This window comes from Leucoraja erinacea, chromosome 19 (assembly GCF_028641065.1).
Source record: "Leucoraja erinacea ecotype New England chromosome 19, Leri_hhj_1, whole genome shotgun sequence".
Taxonomy (NCBI): domain Eukaryota; kingdom Metazoa; phylum Chordata; class Chondrichthyes; order Rajiformes; family Rajidae; genus Leucoraja; species Leucoraja erinaceus.
The window spans coordinates 21809605-21835151 of NC_073395.1; the positions used below are offsets into that span (position 1 = coordinate 21809605).

General features: G+C 43.3%; 1 protein-coding gene across 1 annotated transcript in view; it reads left to right on the top strand.

The window, feature by feature from the left end:
• The first annotated feature begins 5403 nt into the window (after positions 1–5403).
• Positions 5404–25547, top strand: part of LOC129706359 (epiphycan-like) — a 29233-nt gene continuing 9089 nt past the window's right edge. The window contains exons 1-3 of the mRNA XM_055650613.1: positions 5404–5595; positions 7067–7279; positions 20073–20217. Coding sequence (XP_055506588.1) covers positions 7076–7279; positions 20073–20217 — 349 coding nt within the window. The 5' untranslated portion in view covers positions 5404–5595; positions 7067–7075. The remainder of the gene's footprint in view (positions 5596–7066; positions 7280–20072; positions 20218–25547) is intronic.

The window sequence follows — 25547 nt, forward strand, 5'->3', positions numbered from 1 at the left end:
AGGGCAGGTCTTATAATCTCCTTGCAGAGGTTATTTATCTCAAATTGAGTATTGCACAGCAGTGTAAGGGTGTCCTGCTGGTTTGTGGTCATTTCTGTACCATCCACAGAACGAGCAAATGAGGTGATGGCTGACGTGAGGAGCCTGAGGATCCGCTGAAGTTTTAGTTCCTGATTTCGAATATTTGACCCAACGTGCCCCCAGATTTGGTTGTTGACAGCCAGCACTTTGAGCGATTCACAATTTTCAGGAGATGTATATTGTTCTAAGACATCATTAACCACCTGCTCCTGTAGGGGCGTGTTGGATAGGTGGTAATGCTGGCCGCTAGTTTTGGCTCTAATGGCCGTCCTTCACGTGGGGCTGCCACGTAGCGGTCCACCACACCCAGCAGCTCTTCCTGTTCCTCTGGCATACTCCCGACTTCTTCAGCCATTAACCCCTCTTCTTGACCAGCCCAGCCCTGGTCGCCACAGCTGTCCTCGGATGAGGGGGAAGCGATGGCCAGTGCACGAGGCACTGTGGGGGGAGTGCCTGAACTCCCACTGCGAAACTGCTCCTCACGAAGCACGACTCGCTGGAGCATACGCTCCACGAGCCACTCCATGAGGCTCAGGTGGCTGTCTCTGCCCCGAGCCGGCGGTGAGACGTCCCCGTCCGACGAATCGGAAACCACCAGCCGGATGGTCTACTTAGTGGCTTTACATCCAGTCCGCTGCTCAGGCGCTAGCGAGACTGGGCTCGGCTCAGTGTCGGGGATGGCGGAGCGCTGGATTAGCGGTCCTACCGCCTCCTGCCCCCCACTGATGGAACGCTCCTCCGTTGGAGTCGAACAGGGGACAGGCTTCTTGGAGAGCCTTGTTCTGTTCATTTTTCTTAGCTGTTGGAACAAAGCAAAAACTCTCCTTTGCCAAGAAAAACCGACCTCAGAGTAGACTTACCTGGCGGTCTGTCTTTTTTAAACTGTAGCTGGAGCGCCTGACTCCCGCTGCGTCGCTGTTGTCTGCGTGAACGCAATGTCGCGCATGCGTGCTGAACGGGCTCTTCACGTTCACTCACATGACTCCGAAGTAAAATCATCCAAGGTGTTGCACTGGGTGGAGACATTGGCTCTCAGCATCAGAGACACAGGTTTGATCCCGACCTGCACTGTCTATGTGGAAACTCCATGAATTACTCGCGACTGAGTGCGTTTCATGCAAATGCTTTGGTTTTGCTTGGCATCATGTAATAACAAGGGTGGCAGGTACTTCCATAAAGTTTAAAAGACATTTGGACAGGTACATGGATATAATAGGTTTAGAGGGATAGAGGCAATGTGGGGACTAGTGTGGGTGGCACACGTTGGTCGGCGTGGGCAAGTTGGTCTGAAGGGCTTGTTTCCATGCTATGACTAAATGGAACAAAGTCACACCTTAAAATGTCACTGAGAATTCTTTCAGGTTACTGATGAAGTTCTTGTTCTCTTGACACATAATCCAGTATATTTCTGGCATGTTGCGTCTCACACCGTTTTCCCATTTGGCTGTGGAATACCACTTCGTCTGTCATGCCTGAGAGATTTTGTTTGACTTCAGAGGTCAGTTCTCGGTGGACTGCTGGGGAGCTGGTCTGGACGTGTTACATACTGGGCAGCGTTCCCGGGCCAGCCTTGATGTTGAGCTCCGTCGCCTCCGCCTCTGGGCATTTTGCTCTGGTAAAGTGTCCTCGTCTCCCAGTGAGGACCCCCTACTCTCCCGTCTCCAATATTGAATCTGAGGAAGGGTCCCAACCCAAAATGTCACCCATCCACGTTCTCCTGAGATGCTGCCTGACCCGCTGAGTTACTCCAGCACTTTGTGTTTGCCTAGTTCTTTGAACAGGTTGAGTTTCGCTCCAGATTCCAGCATCTGCAGACGCTTTTATATGGGAAAGTGTTATGATATCAACATGACTTTTTTTCACATGTCAGATGCTGAGCACAATGGAAAATCATGCGCTTGATTGTGCAGTGGGGGTTTACCAGATGCAGAGGGGGGTTTAAACCACAAGTGTGGCAGCCTTAGGCACTGCTGCAGACCCTGCCCTGCCTCAGCTGAAAAGGATGATCATGGAGTATTGGCAGTGGTTTCACTGCCATCGTGCCCACAAAATGAGAATGTCAGCAGCTAAATCCTTGATAAATAACTCTTTGTAAGTCTGAGCAAACTCAGTGAACTTTCCAAGGTGCTTGAGCAGTCAGGACAGAGCTGTGTGTCTGCCCTGTCAGGCTTTTAGACTTTCGAGATAGTGTGGGAACAGTCCCTTCGGCCCACTGAGCCTCTGCCGGCCAGCGATCCCCGCACGCTAACATTATTCTACACACTAGGGACAATTTACAGGAGCCAATTAACTTACAAACCTGTACGTCTTTGGGATATGGGAGGAAACCCAAGCACCAGCAGAAAACCCATGTGATCACAGGGAGAATGTACAAACTCTGTATAGACAGCACTCATAGTCAGGAACCCTTGTATCTGGCGCTGTAAGGCAGCAACTCTACCACTGTCTCACTATGCCACCCTAACATTTACATTTACCTAGATACTGGGTGGTTAAAAGTCCAGTGCTGGAGTAACTCAGGGGTTAGGCAGCACCTCTGGAGAAACTTACACTCAATCCGCCTTGGCCTACATGATCTCCTGGTTGCTAAACATTTTAACTCCCATTCCCATTCTGGACTTTGTGTCCTGTCCTCCTCCACTGACAGAGTGAGGCCACATACAATTGGAGGAACAGCTTGGGCAGCTTATATCTCTGGGTTCTGAACGTCGATTTCTTCAATTTAAGTAACTCCTGCATTCCCACCCTCCCTCCTCCCCTGCCATAGTCATCTAACCAGTTCCACTCTTTGCATCCTTGTATCCCTGTGTTACCACCTCTTCCCCAGCCAACAATGGGCCATTGTGGGCTCCATCCTTCCCAAGGTCATGTGTTGCCAGCCCCGATTTGTCCGGGCCTTTTCCCCTCCCCTCTCTACTTTCAGCCTGAAGAAGGGATCCGACCGGAAACGTCGCCTATTTCTTTTCTCCATAGATGCTGCCTGACTCGCTGAGGTACTCCAACATTTTGTGTCCATCTTCAGTATAAATCAGCATCTGCAGTCCCTTCCTGCACAATACCCAAGGAGTTATTAGCGTGTATTTCCCAAGCATTTTTGTGAATGGAGAGGTTCAATTCATTTTTGCCATAGCTTCAGATAAACATCATTCAGGAGCACTTTGTCAAACCACTGTTCATGCCTTGTTGGTAGAAGAAATGCTTTGGGAGGGACACAAACACCCTACTGCAGGGCATGCAGTCTCTGAGCTGATCTTGTAACCATAGGCTCTGTGGCTGGTCCAGTCAAATGTAGGGTCAAACGTGACCCACAAGACAAAGGATTGACATTGGTGATAGTAGTAACATTGAACGCAAAGGGAAGTAGTTAAACCTACCCTCATTAAAGATGTTCTCTGCCTAGCATCTATGTACTTATCACCCAAGCTATGATCAGCCATAACCATATTGAATGGTAGTGCTGGCTCGAAGGGCCTACTCCTGCACCTGTTTTCTAATATTAGTTTAGTTTGTTATTCTCATTTGTACCGAGGTACAGCGAAAAAACTTTTTGTTGCATGCTATACATGAATTACAATCAAGCCACCCACAGTTATAGATACAGGATAAAGGGAGCAATGTTGAAATGCAAGATAAAGGCCAGTAAAGTCCTATTATAGATTATCTGCTGGTCTCCATCGCGGTAGATAGTACGTCAGGATCACTCTCTAGTTGGTGATAGGATGCTGCAGTTACCCGATAACCGCTGGGAAGAAACTGTCCCTGAATCTGGAGGAGTGCGTTTTCACACTTCTGTACCTCTTGCCTGATGAGAGGGGGGTGAAGAGGGAGTGACCGGGGTGAGACTGGTTGTTGATTATACTGGTGGCCTTGCCGAGTGTGAGGTGTGGGTGGAGTCAATGGAAGGGAGGTTGGTTAGTGTGATGGTCTGGGCTGCGTCCACAACATTGCAATTTCTTGGTCTTGGATGGAGCTGTTCCTAAACCATGCTGTGATGCATCTCGATAAAATGCTTCTTGCCGAAGTTGGTGAAAATCATTGAGGACGTTCCGAACTTTCTAAGCCTTTTTTAGTTTCTTCGGCATTCAAAAACGGACTAGTTCATTATGTGAGGAGATTACAAGTATTCATGTACAAATACTTTACCTTTTTCACTCCTGCGCTGGACTCTGCCATTGTGGGAGGAATTTCTTGCCAGCACTGTCTTTACATTCTTTATCAAAAATCAGTAAATCAACCTTAATATGAAACCATGTCAAAAATGAATTAATTTTGATTGTAGTTGGTCCACTTACATTGCTCAGTCATTTGCATTTCAAAAGTCTATTAAGACGTTCTAAGAGAGAGAGGAGAGTATGTCAATAAGAAAAACATGGGATATATATATAGGAAAGAACAGCAGATGCTGGTTTAAACCGAAGATAGACACAAAAAGCTGGAGTAACTCAGCGGGCCAGGCAGCATCTCTGGAGAGAAGGATGAGAACCCATTCCTTCTCTCTAGTGATGCTGCCTGTCCCGCTGAGTTACTCCAACTTTTTGTGTCTATTTATGGTTATATATGGTTACGGACGAATAACATGATTTGAAAAAGCAGCTTTTATGTAATCAGAGTAGCGTGGGTAATGTTATAAAATAGCTACTGACATAGGGTGGTGAATCTGTGGATTTCATTGCCATAGATGGCTGTGGAGGCCAATCATTGGGTATTATTAATGCAGAGATTGACAGATTCGTGATTAGTAAAGGTGTCAAAGGCTATGGGGAGTAGTGAAGAGAATAGGGTTGATAGATCAGCCATGATTGAATGTTGGAGGAGATTTGATGGGCCAAATGCCCTAATTTTGCTCCTATGACATGAATGTGTGTACATTTAAAAAAAAAAAGACACAAAGTGCTGGAGTAACTCAACGGGACAGGCAACATCTCTGGAGAACATGGCTAGGTAACGTTACGGGTTGTGACCTTTCATCAAATTAAAGTTGAGTAAATTTAAAATGGAGTGAACATTGTAGTTTCTAATACAAGTTTTCATCAAAACTCAAATAATAATGGACTTTATTTGCTGTATGATCCAGGGCTGAAGGCATTGTTTCTCATCAGTATACAATCGTCAACAAAATTAATTTTTGATTGTTAATTTGATTGCAAAATAGTCTCTGAGACACTGATGCTCTAAGCTTTGTCACAGAAAATGCTTGTGCTACACTGCAGACTCTCGCAAAGCTTTCCCTAGCCTAGACTGCAAACCTTTTGGAAATCTCAGGGGCTTGTGGGCAGTTTCTTCTTCCCTGAGACACTTGCAGAGGTAGTATTAGGTTACATGAAAGTAAACACTGTGTCACAAAGTCTACACAGCCATAGCTGCAGCAGCGCACACAGTGGGTAAAGCCAGCTGCAGTTCATTCAAGGGAAGCCCCTGAATCTCATAAATGTAGCTTCATCTCATGGTATTGAATTTCGCCATCATTTTCTCTACTTTTTGCCAGTGGACCATTTCAGAAGATATCAACTGAGGGTGAGTATTGGGCTTTCAATACATTTATAGAATCTAAATCAGTTCCATTTTTCTTATTGGATTACATCTGCATAAAACTACAGATCAATCTATAAAATGCTGAAGAGGCAACTGCTAATTTTAATCAAACTCTTCAAAAATACAGATCAACCTAAGAAGTACTGAAGTGTCAACTACCAATTTTAATCAAACTGTTCATCATCTAGAATCCTTCAGAAGGAATGATAAAAGGGAATTGGATCAAAGAAGGCCAAGCTTTTGTAAGGCAGATACAATGCTGATTGATATTGTGGACATCTTTTCAAACATGGAAAAGGAAACTGCTTTTAATTTTTGCTGTATATTAAGTTTTTTTTACTAAATTCTACACTGCGGCAACAGGGATCACAGAGAGAAGACTGTTTCACCTTTTGAGTTTGCAGGGGAGAATGTGCAGAACTTCACCTAGCCAAGGAAAATAAGGCTGAGATAGTGAGCAGCGTTCAAAATGAGATTGTTCCAGCTCCAATTGAAGAAGGTTTAATTTATCACAAGATTTAATTTGAAAACCCCATTCCACAAGTGAATCCAATGACCTATGAAAAAGGTAAAAGTGGATTAAAAAAAGGTAATGGTAACATGGATAGCTGACTTTTCGGATGGGGACCCTTCTTCAGATTATACTTGAGTAGATTTAAAATGGAGTGCACATCACAGTTTCTAATATAATAAGTTTCCACCAAGACCTAAAAAGTAGTGGGCAGCACTTGATGTATGATCCGGGGCTGAAGGCTTTGTTGCTCATCAGTATACAATCATCAGCAAAATCATATCCATTCACGGATTATCCACTTCCCATTTTTGATCAAATTTAAGGGAATGTTCTATTTCTCAGATTGAATCTAAGGTAGCGTGTTCAGACTTTGATTCTATTTACAGAACCTCGGCCACAGTAGGTATTCTGACAAATAAGAGTCACAAAGTATCACTGTACAAAGTCAACCTCAATATTTTACGGTTTGACTGCACAGTTTATGTGAAGACGACTGAAAAAGGAAACCAGTGTGAAATCCTTGGGTTTCTCCGCAGTCGTCAGCTCCCAAAGGAATTTCATGTAGCCATGATTAGTGAAAGTCTATACACAGACTTGCTTTCATATGGAGAATCCCGTCTGGAAAATAAACAAATTGGTAGTCTCCACAAGCTGAAATGTAATCTGAGGGGCATATTCACTGGAAGACTTCATTTGAATTCACTTGCTTGAGTAAACTAGCCTTTGGTTGTATTTGGTTTGTAATAGATTTTATGATTGGAATGTATTTATTATGTCAAGGCATGTCAATTTTATTAATAAAAGATCATAATCTAATGGAACTGGGAGGACAGAGAATCTCCACAGAATATACAAGCAAATCCATTACTCTTGGATTTTAAACTAAAAAAAAGCACTTCCTTTTAAAGAAGTGTTAACGGTACCATTTATTTCTTCAAGAATTCAAGAATGAAGACCTTTGCTTATCAAATACTGGTGGGATTTCTGCTCCTAGAGGCGGTTCTTGCTGCTCCTGCGAGGAATGAGAAGAGAACAAAGTTGAAACAAATACAATTATTACCTGACGATCACATTGAAGATCTCGACTATGTCAATCAGGAAGCAAGTACTTTGTATGACTATGAAGAAGAGTTGATCATTAGTGAACCTGAGGTAACCGCTTTAATTCTCCCAGTGATGAATATCTAGATGTGTAGCGTTTATATAAAAATACTTTGAACCTTCTGCAGTTTTAACCGGAATGTATCATTCAACAAGGGAACCCTTTTGTGTAGAAAGGAACTGCAGATGTTGGTTTATACCAAAGATAGACGTAAAAAACTGGATTAACTCAGCAGGTCAGGCAGCATCTCTGGAGAAAACTAAAAGGTGATGTTTCGGGTCGGGACCGTTTTCACTCTTTCCTAATAAATTCTTCTTCAGGCTACAGTTGTTAATTGCTGGTAATATTTTAAAAATTACCCTGTATTGAAATTGTTGATAATTTTGGTCTCAAGGTTCAGTAGTTATGTATATTTAAGGAAGAGCTGGATTAGTCTGAATGGGGCACTCAGTATTAAGGTCTAATTTTTAACGCGATAAACTGTATTTTTTTAATGCATTGTTAAATTGTGTTTTATAACCTCAGTGTGTATAAAAAGTGTGATTTTTTGAATAAATAGAGTGATCACTCATGCTACATTGCTACTGAGTACCAAATGTAATATTCAGTTTAAGTGTTGGTGTCAAGGAAACATTGAAATAATATCAAATTACTGTGAAGAATATATTAGATAATTGATATTGATTTTAGCCATTGTATGAAACCTTACCCAAGAAATTGCCAATGCATTCAGTCTTGTGCTAAGTGGCACATTTGTCAAACTCAATAATCTGGACCAGACATCTCAGCAGATTATTTTAGTTCAGTTTGGAGATACACTGTGGAACCAAGCCCTCTGGCCCACCGAATCCGCACTGACCAAGGATCACCCTACACTAGTTCTATCCTCCACATTAGGGACAATTTGCAGAAACCAATTAACCTACAAACGTGCAAGTGTTTGGGATGTGGGGGTAAACCAGAGCACCCTGAGAAAACCCACATGGTCACAGGGAGAATGTGCAAACTCCGTACGGTTAGGATTGAACCCAGGTCCCTGGCGCTGCAAGGCAGCAACTCTGCAGCAGCGCCACTACTGTTCTGGAATGTAAAAAATCAATAACCACCCTGATGGCATTCAATTTTTTAAACGAACAGTAGGTTGTGGAGTTCAAATCACAGTCCACTAACTCTAAAGACCTAGTGTCTCTGCTTTTCATCGTGTCACTTAAGCCAGTTCAACCAGAATTCCTACTGCAGCAAAACTAGGCTGGACGTTGGAGACATTTATAAATTGTAGTCTGCAACTTCTGGAGATGGAGGAACAGACTGCTTGGGACTGGCAAGTTGCAAGTAGTTTTTTCTCTTCCAAATAAATCAATGTGAATGCAAAGTGGAACTATATCTTAATTAAATCTTACGTTTTTCCAATAATTACTGTAATGATTGTATTCTCGTTAATAAGCATCATAATCACATTTGTTATGCATCAAAGTTAAATGGCAATAATTAAAAAATATTAGTTTGCAAGACTCATTTAAGAAACAAGTTACATCAATCAAGAACAACATAATCGTGCATAATGCTTTCAAAATGAATGGTAAAGCAAATTAAATAATCAAAAAATCTCGAGGATGCAGCACATCACATTAAAGCACAAAGCAGATTATTGTGCCACTATTATGATACATTAAAAAGTCAAATTGGATGATCCTCAACAATCAAGGAATGGAATTAAATACCACAAGCTGTGCCAGAATATATCTCCATCATTTAAACAGACCAATATACCTCAAACGTAAAGCACTACTTCGAGGAATAATTAACTCACTTATTCAAACGCATTCAACTATCTCTAAAAATAACTTTACTCGTAGTTTCGTGTATAATTGCCACGTGTACCGAGGTACAGGGAAAAGCTTCTTTGTTGCATGCAATCCAGCCAATAAAAAGATTATACATGATTACATTCAAGCTGTCCACAGTGTACAGATACAGGATAAAGGAAACAACATTTAGTGTTTTTACGAGGACTTCCATTACCAAGATAGCCAAGGGGCAGCCAAAAAAAATCTCCAAACAATTGCCCTCTAGAGGGCAAGGTGGACATCCATTTTCTGTTGTATTTGGAAATATGCCCATTAGCATTTGAGTTATACTTTGCAAAATATTCCATACCAACACATTCTATGATATTCAGTCATAGTCATACAGCGTGGAAACAGGCCCTTCAGCACAACCTGCCACTTCAGCCAACATGCCCCAGCTACACTAGTCCCAAGAGTCACCATGCATTGACCAAGAATGTAGACTCCTAGATTATTTACACCAATAGCCAATACTGTAAGAGTAAATTTAATCCTTTAACTCTAAATCTTGACAGTGCTGAGATTGTACTGGTTATAATCAACATTGGTGTAGGAAATGATACGCATTAGAACACAAACCAAGAAATGATAAATCAGTGAGACTCAAACATAATATCCAAATAGAAGATGACAACGATCTTTCCTTTTCATTCGCTAGTATGCTACATATTAAATCTTCAAAATTTCATCATCACTTTCAGACCATGTGTATGAATAAATAAACCACAGCAAAGTAAAAACCTTTATGATTGATCTTTTCTTCAATCTAAGCAGTTCCAAAGCATTTTCAGTCTAAATAACCACCTTTGAAGTGTAGTTACCATTCAACAATGTGAAAAACAGGAAATAAGGACAGAGTGCTGGAGTAAAGGGCCTGTCCCACTGTACGCGTTCATTGAAGAGTTCTCCCGAGTTTCCCCTGATTCGAACTTGGAAAATTACAGTAATAGCAGCTCGTAGGTACTCGGAGCTCTCGTGGACATTGTTCAACATGTTGAAAAATCTTCACGAGCCTTCACGAGCTTACCACGTTTCCAGAGTACCTGCCGTTAGTGTTACGAGCCACTAAGAGACATCCCGAGCTCCGACGTACCTGCTACGTACATTCTATGTGCTTACCACGAGTTTGATTTTTTTTTTTTAAACTCGGGAGAGCCCTTGAATTAACTCGTACAGTGGGACAGGCCCTTTATTCAGTAGGTCAGGCAGTATCTCTGGAGAACATGGATAGGTGACATTTCAGATCGAGAACCTTCTTCAGACTAGAAGGGTCTCGAACCGATCATCACCTATCCATGTTCTCCAGAGATGCAGCCTGATCTGTTGAGTTACTCCAGCACTTTGTATCTTTTTAATGTATGAACCAGCATCTGCATTTCTTCATTTCTACATGAAAAAGAGCATACTCTGTAATAATCAGTACTCCATCTTGTTGACATTGACTGAGAAATATTGGTTGAAACTGGACCAACTTCCTACTTTAATTGAACATAGTGGGAAAAGATATTTTCCATCCACAGGAGAGTACAGATGAGGATATCATAAAGAACCCACACTCATAGAATCATAGATTCGACCTTCGGCCCAACTTGCCCATACCGACCAACATGCCCCATCCACACTAGTCCCTCCTGCATGCGCTTGGCCCATATCCCACTTCTTAGGCCCCTTTCGGTCATGGCTGACCATGGGTGTCTCCAGGGTGTTATTCTTTATATGGAGGACGCCTGTGCATTACTTTGTTTAACGTGGGGAGACTGGTGCACAAACAGCCACCCCACAGTCTTTGACAGATCTGGGTCACAATCCAGTGGCATGGAGTCCAACGACCGGAGACCCTTTTCTGCTGCATCCTTCATCCGCCTCCCCAGCCAAAGGTCAGCCATCATCCTCGGCCTGTTCCACCGTTGAGGTCTTGGTTGGATTGCTCTTTGTCAGATACCTCCCCCTTGATCTTACCACCATGGGTGGCCCTACCAGGAGCATAGCTCCAGACGGCATTGCTCTCAGGATCTCAGTTCCACACAAGCTTCTCTACCACGACAAGGTGACAATCCACGGAGATCCCACTAAACCTATCCTATCCATCCCTCTGCTCCACACTGGGGTGTAGGCGTAAATGTCGTGCTCAGTGTAGGGAATTTCTGACCAAGGATGTGAGTGCTCCCCTTTGCAACCACCAAGTTACCTTATAAATTAAACAAGCTCATCTCAGACCTATAAACCTTGACAGTGATTTATTTTTGTATTCTGCTATCATCCACACAATGAATGTGGACGGAATGTTTCCCCTAGTGGGAGAGTCTATTACCAGAGGGCACAGCCTCAGCATGGAGATGGAGAGGAAATGGTTTAGTCAGTGGGTGGTGAATCTGTGGAATTTATTGCCAGACAGCTGTGGAGCCCAAGTCATTGGGTTTTAAGTAGAGATTGACAGGTTCTTGATTTGCATTGGTTATGATGAATATTCACACCCACAATCTTACCTCTCATCCCTCTTGCTCTGCAACCTCACCTTAAAGACTCCAGTCGCAAACTGACCCCAAAACAATGAGCAGAACTGTAGTAGCAAATGGAAAGGCCACGTGGAGTTGGTGTTCGAAGTAAAAGGCATTTATTAAAACTGGTGCACGCCAGGAGACCAGTCAAAGCTGATCTGCTGAGCGCACCTTTGGTACAGCTTTTATATTCTCAGCTGACAAGACGACACAGGAGATACACAAAAATGCTGGAGGAACTCAGCGGGTGCAGCAACATCTATGGAACGAAGGAAATAGGCAACGTTTCGGGCCGAAACCCTTCTTCAGTTTGCACGTTCTCCCTGTGACCGCATGGGTTTCGGCCCGAAACGTTGCCCATTTCCTACGCTCCATAGATGCTGCTGCACCCGCTGAGTTCCTCCAGCATTTTTGTGTACCTTCGATTTTCCAGCATCTGCAGTTCCTTCTTAAACAAGATGACACAGGAACTTGATTAACAGTAAACTTCGGTCTTGATTACTGAATGGAGGCTACAGAAAGACTTAATTAGGTAACAAACTAGGTCTTGATTACAGAATAAAATTACTATCCACAAGTCTAACTTAATTGACAGTAGATCCAATTCTCTGTTACAACGATGGGTGCACGCTGTAACATAATGAATGAGTGGTGTCCCTAAAACTTGGGTGTCGACACTGCTGCATTCCATGTCTCTACTTTTAGGCTTTGTCTGCGGTTCCCTGTCACCACATTAGCAAAACCCACATCACTATTTACTAGTTATTAGCCTTCACTATTCTTTCCCCAACATCAGAAATAAAACAACCCGAGCCCATCAAATGTCTCCCTCGGCCCAGCCATGTGTGAAGCTCTTCAGAAATGATGATCAATTGATTTCTAAAAATCTGATTTCTAAAAAATCACTGCTGATTTCTAAAAAAAACTCATGAATGAGATTGCATGCACCAAACCCGCACGTCTTTCGGATGTAGTAGGAAACCCACGTGGTCACAGGGAGAACATGCAAACTCCACATAGACAGCACCTGACAAAGGCAAGACAGATTGCTTCACAAAAAAAAGATCTTACTTTTGAAAGACACAAAATATTTTGAGTCGGGCCAAATGTAGACATAAGGGGCCAGTAGAGATGGGGCATGTTGGTCAGTGTGGGCAAATTAAGACAAAGGGCCAATTTCCACGCTGCATGACTCCATAGCACTGGAAATATATTTTGAACTAGGTTAAACTCTCTTGGAGAAGTTCCAATGGCACTAATTGAACATCCTGAAACTAAAACAGCTGGTAGAGATGCCACCTCACAGCACCCGAGACACGGGGCTCAATCCTGACCTCAGGTGCTGTCTGTGTGGAGTTTGCACGTTCTCCCCGTGACCGCATGGGTCTCCTACCACATCCCTAAGACTTGCGGGTTTGTAGGTTAATAGGCCCCTGTAAATTACCCTTAGTGTGTAGGGAGCGAATAAAAAAGTGGGATAACGTAGAACGGGTGTGAATGGGTTGACGGATGGTCGGTGAAGACCCTTTAAAACATAAACACCAAGATTTAAAACCAAGATTCTCTGACATTAAGATCATTATAATGGTCAAATACACAGCCCAGTCTTGTTGTAGCACCAACACATGTTTCTGCTGCAGGACTGCAGGGAGCTAAGACACTTGCATCACGTTCTTAGTTCTATTGTTAGTTGGATTTTGTTCTCCTACATGATCCAAATGACCAAGCCAAACACTTTTTATTAATTATATGTATTTAACAATAACAGAGGAAGTTGCTGAGGTAAGGATTATCACAATGTTCAAGAAGCAATTAGACAGGTACATGGATAGGATAGGTTTAGAGTGATATGGGCCAAATGCAGGCAAGTAGGCCTAGAGTAATTGGGATACGTTGGTCAGTGTGGGCAGGCTGAGCCGATGCACGACTGCATGACTCTCCGACTCCATAACAGTCATAGAGTAATATAGTGTGGAAACAAGCAGGCCCTTTAACCCAACCTGCCCATGCCGACCAAAATGCCCCATCTACTCTCGTCCCACCTGCTCACATTTCTTTAAATATTTCCTATCCATGTACCTCAGAGTCATACATCACGGATATAGGCACTTCAGCCTAACTTGACCACACTGACCAACATGCCCAAACTACACGAGTCCTACCTGCCCGCATTTGCCCATATCCCTCTAAACCTATTCGATCAATGTACCGGTCTAAATGTTTCTTAAACGTTGAGATAATACCTGCCTCAACTACCTCCTCCGGAACCTAGTTCTATACACCCACCACCCGTTGTGTCAAAAATTGCCCCTCAGGTGCCTATTAAATCTTTCCCCCTTTTGTAATATCATTGTTAGAAATTAATTATTAGACCTTTAGCTGCCTGCATTTTACACGGAGAAAAGGAATAAGTGACATTTGGGGTATTTTTCTGACTGGGTATAATCTGCAACTTGTCATCGGTGTAAACCAGCATCTGCGGTTCCTTCATACGCCCTTGAGTCCATGTGTTTGTGCACATGTGGGGATAGTGTTTGTTAGTCCTTCGTGGGTAGGAATTCCACGAGACAATTTCATTATTTTAGATTACAAGTTATATGAGCAGAATTAGACCTTTCGGCTCGAGTCTACCCCGCCATTCAATCATGGCTGATCTATCTCTCTATCTCAACCCCATTCTCCTGCCTTCTCCCCATAACCCTTACCACACATACTAATCTAGAGCCTATCAATCTCCACCTTAAAATTACCCAATGACTTGGCCGCCACAGCCTTCTGTGGCAATGACTTCCACAGATTCACCACCCTCTGACTAAAGAAATTCCTCATCCTCTTTCTAAAGGTACTTCCTTTTATTGTGAGGCTATGGCCTCTGATCCTAGACTCTCCCACTGGTAGGAACGTCCATTTTGGATTAGAGAAGGTACATTTATTTTGCACCTTTCACATTCTCAGGACTTGGCAGCAAATACAGTATTTTGGAAGGTGATCGCTGTTGGAACTGTCAGGAATAGTACAAAGGCATATGCCTACTGGCCGGCCAAATTCTCTGCTGGGATATGTTGAAAGATCAAAATCCTTGATATTCCAAGCAAATGGCAACCATGGCTCAGTGCCATCAAACTGAATGTTGAAGTTTTAGTTTAATTCAGAGATACAGCGTGGATAAAGGTCCTGTGGCCCACCGAGTCCACACCAACCAGCGATCACTCCATACACTATAATAATAATAATCTTATTTATATAGCACATTTTTAGTCAACTTGCATTGACCCCAAAGTGCTTCACATAATTACATTACATTTACACACAGGCAAAGGTGGGTGAAGTGTCTTGCCCCAAGGACACAACGACAGTATGCACTCCAAGCGGGATTCGAACCGGCTACCTTCCGGTTGCCAGCCGAACACTTAGCCCATTGCGCCATCTGTCGTCCCACTAGCACTATCCTACACACTAGGGACAATTTACAATTTTTACAGAAGTCAATTGACCTACAAACGTAAGTCTTTGGAGTGTGGGAGGAAACCGGAGCATCCGGAGAAAACCCACGCAGTCTCGGGGAGAACGTACAAACTCCGTACAGACAGCACCCGTAGTGAGGATCGAACCCGGGTCTCTGGCGCTGAAAGGCAGCAACTATACCAATGTGTCACCATGCAGCCCTAATGAATCTTTTGAATTGGTTTATGAATCTAAAGATAAAAATAAAGTTTAAGTCCAAAATTTAGAGTATAAAGTCTAAGAGTCTGAGGACAGGTCCCAACCTGAAACGTCACCTATCCATGTTCTCCCAAGATGCTGCCTGACCTGCTGAAGTACTCCAGCATTTTGTCTTTCTTTGCTATAAAAAGCATATGCAGTTACTTGTTATACCATATTGTATTTACAAGTGTTTTTGTCTGCTTATTGCTAGTTGAACATAATCACTATAGAAAACTATAGTATGAAAGTCAACTTAAGGTCATTCATTTTCAAATTGTATTTCTGGCAAAATTGTTTATTGCCTGGTTTAATTGTTCTCACATCACAACAGGCCAGTTTATGGTGACTATTGTTGGTAGTTATAATTGGATCCATTAAACCATAAAACATAGGAGCAGAATTGGGCCATTTGGCCCATTAAGTCTGCTCCACCATTTTGACTATGAGCAATGCCTGTGCGGAGTTTGTACGTTCGCCCTGTGACCACATGGGTTTTCTCTAGGTGCTCCAGTTTCCTCCCACATTCCAAATATGTACAGGTTTGTAGCTTAATTGGCTTCAGTTAAAAAAATGTAAATTGTCCCTAGTGTGTAGGATAGTACCAGTGTACAGGGTGATCGCTGGTCAGCACAGACTCGGTCTAAAGTCTAAAAAAAACTAATGATCAGCCTATAGCCAGTCAGAATCATAGAACCATCTAACACCAAAGAAGTCTATTCTGCCCTTCATCCCTAGACCAAATCTCCAATAGAGCTTTTCATTTCCACTCCCCATTAACTAAATCCTGAAAATACTTATTTTTTAAATATATATCCTACATAAGATGTGCAAAACTCTCTACCGCTAGTTGACAGAACCCATGAGGAATGAACATTTTAACGTTCACCTACACACAGAAGAGGAAAGAAAAGATTCAATAATACTTTATTCAATGATACTTCAATGACACATGTACCTAGGTACAGTGAAATGCTTTGTTGTACACACAACATAGCAAAATCATGTGGCAGACCTCACCCAGACAGTGAACAAGTGTCACCACATATTGGCTCCAACAAAGTTACGCAAAAATTCAGAACTCACCTCGTTGTTTGAGTAGATTGTAAGATTCTATCCATGGCCCCAACCTGTCAAAGCCAAATCTGCTCCTGTCTAATGTCCACTAATTTCCCCCTACTAACTAGTGATGGTGGCATAGATTGTGTTTTGTTTTATGTTTAAGTATTTTCACCTGTGTGTCATTATCATCGTGTTAATTGAGTTCCCTATTCAAGTTCTGATGTTTGGGGTTTCTGCAGTATCTTTGCTCGGTCTTGGATTTTTCTCCCTTATACAGAGCTTTGTACTTTTGTTATCATGATTCTAGTCAAAGCCTTTTTTGAGTTGAACTTATTCCTGCGTCTTCCCTGTGGTTGGGACTGCTCAGTTTGGAATTTAGACTTTAGAGGAAACAGTGTGGAAGCAGGCCCTTTGGCCCACTGTGCCTGTGCCGACCAGCAATCATCCTATAGACTAATGCCCCTGTCCCACTTAGGAAACCTGAATGGAAACCTCTGGAGACTTTGCGCCCCATCCAAGGTTTCTGTGCGGTTCCCGGAGGTTGCAGGTGGTTGCCAGAGGTTGCAGGTAGTGGAAGCAGGTAGGGAGACTGACAAAAACCTCCGGGAACCGCACGGAAACCTTGGGTGGGTCGCAAAGTCTCCAGAGGTTTCCGTTCAGGTTTCCCAAGTGGGACAGGGGCATAACACTCCAGCACACGAGGGACAATTTTACAATTAACAGAAGCCAATTGTCTTTGGGATGTTCCAACTGAAGCACCTGGAGAAAACTCACACATCGCTGGGAGAATGTATAAACTCTGTACAGACAGCACCTGTAGTCGGGATCAAACGTGGGTCTCTGGCGCTGTAAGACAGCAACTCTACTGCTGTGCCACTGTGCTGCCTTGAATACCAGATGCATTAGATGTACTCAGTTCTGGATATCATTATCAAAGGCCTGCTCCTTCTAGGTCTGTGCTGTGCTGTTCTATAGAAACATAGAAAATAGGTGCAGGAGTAGGCCATTCGGCCCTTCGAGCCTGCACCGCCATTCAATATGATCATGGCTATATTCTATGCATCCTATATGGGTGCGTAACACAGGACTCTTTGCTTTGTAGACTGTTCTCAGAGAGACACTGATACAAACATTAACTGTTGCTCGGTGAAACATGCTCTCAGATTTGCCCAAAACCTGCTGATCCTCCAGTGCATGAAGCTGTCAGTAGCCACAAGTTGCACATCTCAAGGTCCAGGACTGCATATTGAAGACTATTCCTTACATCCCACCAGCCTCTGCATCCAACACATCATCCTCCGACATTTCCATCACCTCCAACATGATCCCACCATCAGTCTCATTCCCCTTCACTCTCTTTCCACTGACATTCCTTCCTCTGGCTTCACAATTCGCATCTCTTCAATCATTTTGACTTCTTTTGACTTTATCCAACCATCTGCCTGTTTAAAACCTCCTCCTCCTCGCATGTGTTCACCTATAACTGGCCACACTTGGTCCTGCCTCTCCTCTATTGCAGCTTTCTTATCCACACCTCCACCCCCCTACAATCAGTCTGAAGAAGGGTCCTGACCTGAAACGTCACCTGCTCATGTTCTCTGACCAGCTGAGTTACTCCAGCACTCTGTCTTTTATGGTAAACCAGCATCTGCAGTTCCTCGTTTCTACCATGTGTTGTGTGACACACTGAAGCTTCCGTTTCCTACGGAGAAAATAGAACAGTACAGCACATCAACAGTCCATTCGGCCCACAGTGTCTGTGCTGTACTTGATGCCTAGTTAAACTGATCTCATCGGCCTGTACATTATCCATATCCTTTTATTTCCTACACTTTCATGTGCCTATCTAAAAGCCTCCTATGCACTACTATTATATCTGCCTCCACCACCACCCCTTCAGACCCCCACCATTCTGTGTAAAAAAAAACTTGCTCTGCACATCTCCATTAAACTTTCCCCCTCTCACCTTAAAGCTATGCCTTCTAGTGTTGGACAGTTCCACCCTGGGGATAAGATTCTACCTTATATACCCTATAGTAAATTGTTACACCATTCATCATTTTATATACTTCTATCAAGCCTCCACTCAACCTCCAATGTTCCAAACAATCCAAGCCTATCCACTCTCTCCCTGTAGCTGAAACTCTCTAATCCAGGCAGCATTCTGGGAAACCTCCTCTGCACACTCTCCAAACCCCCCACTTCTTTGCTGTAATGGGGCGACCAGAACTGCACGCAATACTCCTGGTGCGGCCTAACCAAGTTTATGGATCTGCGTTATAACTTCCTGACTCTTATTCTCAATGCTCCTAGCAACGAAGGCAAGTATACCATACACCATCTTCGCCACCCAACTATGTCATAATATTGGCGAGCATTTCTTTGAGTACAAAAGATAAATCAGGGTGTTTCAGAATTAAAAATTAGGTAGGATAGTTATAGAGAAATTGTTAGATGAATCTATTTATATATCACAATTCATTCATGTGTGTATATATTTATATAATGGTATATGGACACTCTGATCTGTTTTGTAGTCAATGCCTACTATGTTCTGTTGTGCTGAAGCAAAGCAAAAATGTCATTGTCCTATCAGGGACACATGACAATAAACTCACTTGAATTTGAAACTAGATCCTGGGCATTCAGGAAAAAAATTCAGCAAGCACGTTGTCATATAAAGGCTATAAAATAGTTGTGGTACATCATGAATCCACATCCTTCTGCCTCAAGATCCAGAAGCCACCTATTGAAAGACAGTTGACGAAAGAGGAAAACATAGCAAAGATCAAAGTCACTGTATTTTAATTCCAAATATATGTCCTCATATGGTTGGCACCAAAACAATATTTGTTCTTTCATTAGTAAGTTTGTAGTTTTGCAATATCCTTTCAATAGGGCGGAACAGTGGCGCAGCAGTAGAGTTGCTACCTCAGTGCCAGAGATCCGGGTTCGCTCCTGACTACCGGTGCTGTCTGTACAAAGTTTGTACCTTCTCCCTGTGACCACGTGGGTTTTCTCCAGTTACTCCGGTTTCCTCCCACGCTCCAAAAACGTACAGGTTTTGTAGGTTAATTGGCTTTGGTAAGCTGTAAATTCTCCCTAGTGTGTAGGATAGCGCTAGTGTATGGCGTGATTGCTGGTTAGGCAGACTCAGTGTGCCGATGGGCCTGGTTCTGCGCTGTATCTCGAAAGTCTAAAAAAAACAGAAAGTACCTATTGAAACACAGGTGATGAAAGAGAAAACAATAACAAAGATCGTACCCAGGGTTTTTTTAATTACAAATACTGTATAACTTCTCAGAGATCAAACAAATGGTTAACATTCAAACAAGATAAGGTCTTTCATTAATTAGCTCGTATGTTTGTAATAAACTTTCAAGAACTTTTGAGAGTTTCAGTCTCCAGAGCCCTCGTGTGGTAGAACGTGGTAGATTCACTAAAAGGGATTTCCCTTGATTGCCAAAGATGGACACAAAGTGCTGGAGTAACTCAGCGGGTCAGGCAGCATCTCGGGAGAAAAAGGAATAGGTGACGTTTCTTCTTGGGACCCTTCTCCCATCAGTCGTCATTCCCATCCTTTTTCTCCAGAGATGATGCCTGAACCGCTGAGTTACTCCAGCACTTTGTGTCTATCTTTAGTATAAACCGGCATCTGCAGTTCTTTGTTTCTACATTTTGCTTTGATTGCCGTTGTGTGTATATATATAAATCTTTAACTTTTCAATCATAAGGTGGAAGTCGGTAGGCTGGACCCTTCCGAGAACAGTGTGTTTGAAACCTATGGCAGTGGCTATGAGGAGGAAGAGTCTCCCTATGGACCTTTGGATCCTGGTGCTCCGAGTGTGCCTGGCCTTCTTGGCCCTGAATCGAAAGAAGGTTTGTAGCGGAACAGAATGAGTTTCTATTCACAATCTGGGTCTGTTTGCACTTCATGGAATGTTGGATGATTGCCCCAAATTATATTCTCAGTATTCTTTTACAACATTGTAAATGTAAGACTAACTTCAACAAAGCTGGGCTGCTAAACTAAACTAAATTAAGTAGAAAATTAGCTGGAACTAAGTAAAAAATGCAGAACGGTGGCGCAGTGGTGGAGTTGCTGCCTCACAGCGCCAGCGATCAAGGTTCGATCCTAACTACAGGTGCTGATAGTATGGAGTTTGTACGTTCTCCCCGTGAACTGCGTGGGTTTTCTCCAGGTGCTCTGGTTTCCTGAAACACTCCAAAGACGTGCAGGTTTGCAGGTTAATTGGCTTGGTATAATTGTAAATTGTCCCTAGTGTGTGTAGGATAGTACTGGTGCACGGGGATGGCTGGTCGGCACAGGATTAGTGAGCTGACGAGCCTGTTTCCATGCTGTATCTCTAAACTAAGCTAAACTTATACTAAATGTATTACATTTTAAATTGCTGCAATACATCACAAATGGTTATTTATTTCAATGTAGCTAGACACAAAATGCTGCACCAACTCACTGGGTCGGGCAGCATCTCTGGAGAAAAAAATAGGTTACACTTCGGGTCGAGATCCTTCAGACTGAGTCAGGGGAGAGGGAAACTAGAGGTATTGAAAGGTTCAGAACCAATCAGAGCCAGGAAAGGTGGAGCCCACAAAGGTCCATTGTTGGCTGTGGAAGAGGCATTAACAAATTGATGTAAACAGTGAAACTAGCAGGGCAAGGTAGGGTGGAGGAGGTACGGAGAGAGAGCGGGAATGCGTTGCTTTAAATTAGAGAAATCAATATTAATACCGCTGGGTTGTAAGCTGCCCAAGCAAAATATGAGGTGCAGGGAATAGTCAATTTTACAGATTTTTGCACAATTTGCACGTGGCCTCACTCTGACAGTGGAGGATGCCCAGGACAGAAAGGTCAGATGTTAGTTAGAAGTGACAGAGAAACCTTTGTAGTCCTCTCTTTGTAATTTTGGCGCGAAAATAACTTTCCCCCCTAAATTCTTCACCACAGTGTGTGATTTTTCCAGTGTCTATAATCTAACCACAGCAGACAAAGAGTAACCATAAAACTTTAAATTGGATCAACAGTTCCAGACTTTGGATATACACATGGCATACCAATCAGATGGAATCCAAACCCAACATTCCACATTGCAGAAAAAGATTAATACTTGGACATTAATAGTCCATAGTTATGTAATATTCCTGGTTCAAATAGGGGTCCAGTGAAAACTGTCCCAATTATAAAATGTAGAGATATCTTCATTAAAATTCTCCATTATTTCTTCTGAAAATGTTAATTACGTAATAATGTAGAGGGCTTGGAGCTACCTTGTGTTGTTTCCAACAGGAGAGAAATTCTGCAGTGACAGAGCCAAAGTAAATTGTTAACCACACTATACAAGGAGTCAGTATTCAACTAAAAGACGTACTGTAACTATTCTACATTAAATCATCTGGTGCTTTTCAAAAATAAAATCTGCAAAATCTACTATTCCCTGCACAATTCCAGCCACATGTATTTTATATAGGATCATGAGATACATGGATATATGGATTACATGGATAGGACGTGTTAAGCGGGATATGGGCCAAACACCACAGGTGCGGCTAGTGTAAATGGGACATGTTGGCCTGTGTGGTCAAGTTGGGCCGAAGGGCCTGTTTCCACGCTGTGAAAGAGACAGGGTAGATGCACAGTGTCTTTTACCCAGAGTAGGGGTATTCTAGGTCAAAGAATGCCCAATTAATGAAAACCAGATGACAAAGGTTTAAGGTGAGAGGAGAAAGATCTAAATGGAACCTGAGGGGCAACTTTTTTTACACAAAGGGAAGTGCGTATTATGGAACGAGCTGCCTGAGGAGGTAGTTGGGGCAGGTGCTATCACAACGTTTAAAAAACATTTAGAGAAGGTACATGGATAGGATAGGTTTAGAGGGATATGGGGCAAATGCAGCCAGGTGGGACTGGTGGAGATGGGGCATGTTGGTCGGTATGGGCTAGGTGGGCAGAAGGGCCACTTTGCATACTGTATGACTCAACACACAAGTAGCCCTGGAAACTCAACTATACAACTCCATGAAAATGATGTTTTGCAGCTGAAAATTGGGTTAAGAAACAGCCATTTTGCACATATTACTGGGTGTCTTAATCCCCCCTAAGAAATTCAGCCCTGCACTTCTTTGTGCAGGATTTTGACAGGATTTTCAATTGACTGGATAGCATGCAAACAAATGTTTTTCACTGTACCTCGGTATGCATGACAATAATAAACTAAACTAAACCAAACCAAATTGTCCTCCCACATTCTTCGTAGGAAATGTACAATTCATCAGCAGTGACATTTTTAACCTCACTGGTCTGAAAACTTATTATTCTTATAACCTCATAACACAACTGGTGCTCCGGTTTCCTCCCACATTCCAAAGACGTGCAGGTATGTAGGATCTTCCATCCATCCATCCATCCATCCATCCATCCATCCATCCATCCATCCATCCATCCATCCATCCATTCATCCATTTCACTCCAACTTGGGGTTGAGTGGTGCCGTCTGCTTCATGATGTCCTGCCTCTACCATCCCCAGCTAGCGTGCTAGCTCTGACCAGAGAGTTGATGTAGTATAATCAGGGGCTGAAACCCTGGTGCTGTGTTGGCCATTCATCATGATGCAGTTTACTTCTAAGTAAGCTAGGTGGATGAGCAGTCCTCTCCTAGCAAGGAAGAAAGAACACAACATAAACATTACAACATAAACATCCACCTTCAGTGGAGCCAGCACTTCCCACTGTGATGGAAGGCACAAAAGTCCAGTCATCTTCCTCCTATTCACCCGTCGGGGCCCTGAACCCCCCGCAGTCACCGCTACGGACGGCCCATGTACAGGCCCTCTCGCCAGGATGATCGAGACTCCGACGTCCAGAAGGATCGGAGCACTCAATTCTTGGAATTCTTGGAATTCCCGAATCGGCCTCTTCCTACCGGAAACCATGGCTTCATGATGCCAAGTCCACAGGCCCCGCGGCCGGAGCACTTGTTCATTAGCCTCTAATTAGCCTCTGCAAATTGTCCCTAGTGTGTAGGGAGGTGATATGAAAGTTGGACTACGTAGAAGTAGTGTGAATGGGCGATCATTGGTCGGTGGGGACGGTGAGCGGAAGGGCCTGTTTACATGCTGTGTCTCTAAACACTAATGAAAGGACATACCTTTTGAATGGTGATGAGGAGAAATGTCTTTAGTTAGAGGGAAGATCACACAGAGCTGATTAGTAAGGATGTCAAGGGTTATGGGGAGAAGGCAGGAGAATGGAGTTGAGAGGGAGAGATAAATCAGCCATGATTGAATGGCGGAGTAGACTTGATGGACCAAATGGCCTAATTATGCTCCTATGACCTATGAACCAATGAACTTTAAATCCTAAACAACCAGGTTTTATAAACTGAGTTCCTCCTGTTTTGTTCCTCAATCTCCATCGAGATGAGAACTACATGTGACCTGGCAACTTTGCACGTGTAAATCAAGGTCCTCATCCATCTCAGATCCCAGACTCATTTTAGGTTGCTGTTGTTGATTGTAGCCACATTCCACACTATGCTGCCACTATGATGTGGCATTCGGAAGATCACCAGAGCTCCTTGTCCAAGGAGAGAAATCACCTAATTTTCCTTCAGCCCACCTGTATAGGACAGTCATTTGCCGGTATTAATAGCTTCCCCAGATTACAGTCCTTCCGAGCTTTCACATAACCTTACGGAGACACCACCAGCAACTTCCAGCCAGGAACTCCTGGTGTTGTCCCTGGTGTTTTTCATCACTCCTTTGATCAAAACATGTCTCTAGTGAGCATTGTTGTTCACCAGCCTCAACGTTGACTGTCCATTTCTCTCCATGGATGCTGAGTTCTTCCAGAACCTTGTTTATATGCTCAAGATTCTAGCATCTACAATCACTTGTGACTCCTTAATCTTCACCCAGACCTCACCACATCCCAATTCCCTCCTCGCCCAATAACTACATTTGCAACAAGCATTCACTCACCAGCGACATTCTTCTGTAGCTGGAAGAGTGTTGTTTACATAATGTGATCAGTTTGCATCACAGAATTGTTTGGGAACAGCTCCATCCAAAACCGCAGGATATTGCAGAGAATTGTGAACGCAGCCCAGAACATCACACAAACCGACCTCCTTTCCATTGACTCCACTTACACCTCATGCTGCCTCAACAAGACCACCATTATCAGTGGCCTATCACACTATCAATGGCCAAGATCACCAAGACCACTGTTATCAGGCAACTGAACCATCCTACCAACAACTGGAGAGCGGTCCTGAGCCACCATCTACCTCGGTCTATCTTTGATCGGACGTTACAGGACTTGATCTTGCACTAAACGTTATTCCCTTTATCCTGTATCTGTACACTGTGGGATGGCTTAATTGTAATCATGTATAGTCTTTCCGCTGATTGGATAGCACACAACAAACAAGCTTTTCACTGTACCTTGGTACATATGACAATATAAACTAAACTAAACTAAACCAAGATATAAAATTATGAGAGGCATAGATAGGGTAGATAGTCAAAACCTTTCCCCAGAGCAGAAATGCCCAACACTAGAGGGCATAGCTAAAACGTGAGAGGGTCTGGAACACATTGCCAGGGTGGGTTAGTTTAGAGATGGAGCATGGAAACAGGCCCTTCGGCCCACCAAATCCACGCCCACCAGTGATCACCCATACACTAGTTCTATCCTACACACTAGGGATAATTTACAGAAGCTAAACCTGCACAACTTTGGAATGTGGGATGAAAGCGGAGCACCTGGGGAAAAACCACGCGGTAACAGGGAGAACGTACAGACTCCACACAGACAGCATCCGTAGTCAGGATCGAACCCGTATCTCTTGTGCTGGAAGGCAGCAACTCTACTGCTGCACCACCGTGCTGTCCCACGGATTGTGGTGGAGGCATAAATGAGAGTGAAGTTTACGTGGCTTTTAGATAGGCATGGAAGTGCAGGGAATGGAGTGATTATGGATCATGTACAGATGAGATCAGTATAACTTGACATCATGTTCGGCATAAACATTGTGGGCCGAAGGGCCCGTTCCTGTGCTGTGCTCTCCATAGAGGCTCGAAGCTTCAATGTATTCCTCAAATGTAGTAGACGCAAGGAACTGCAGATACTGGTTTACAAAAAAAAGACAAAAGTGTTGGAATAAATCAGTGGGTCAGGCAGCACCCAA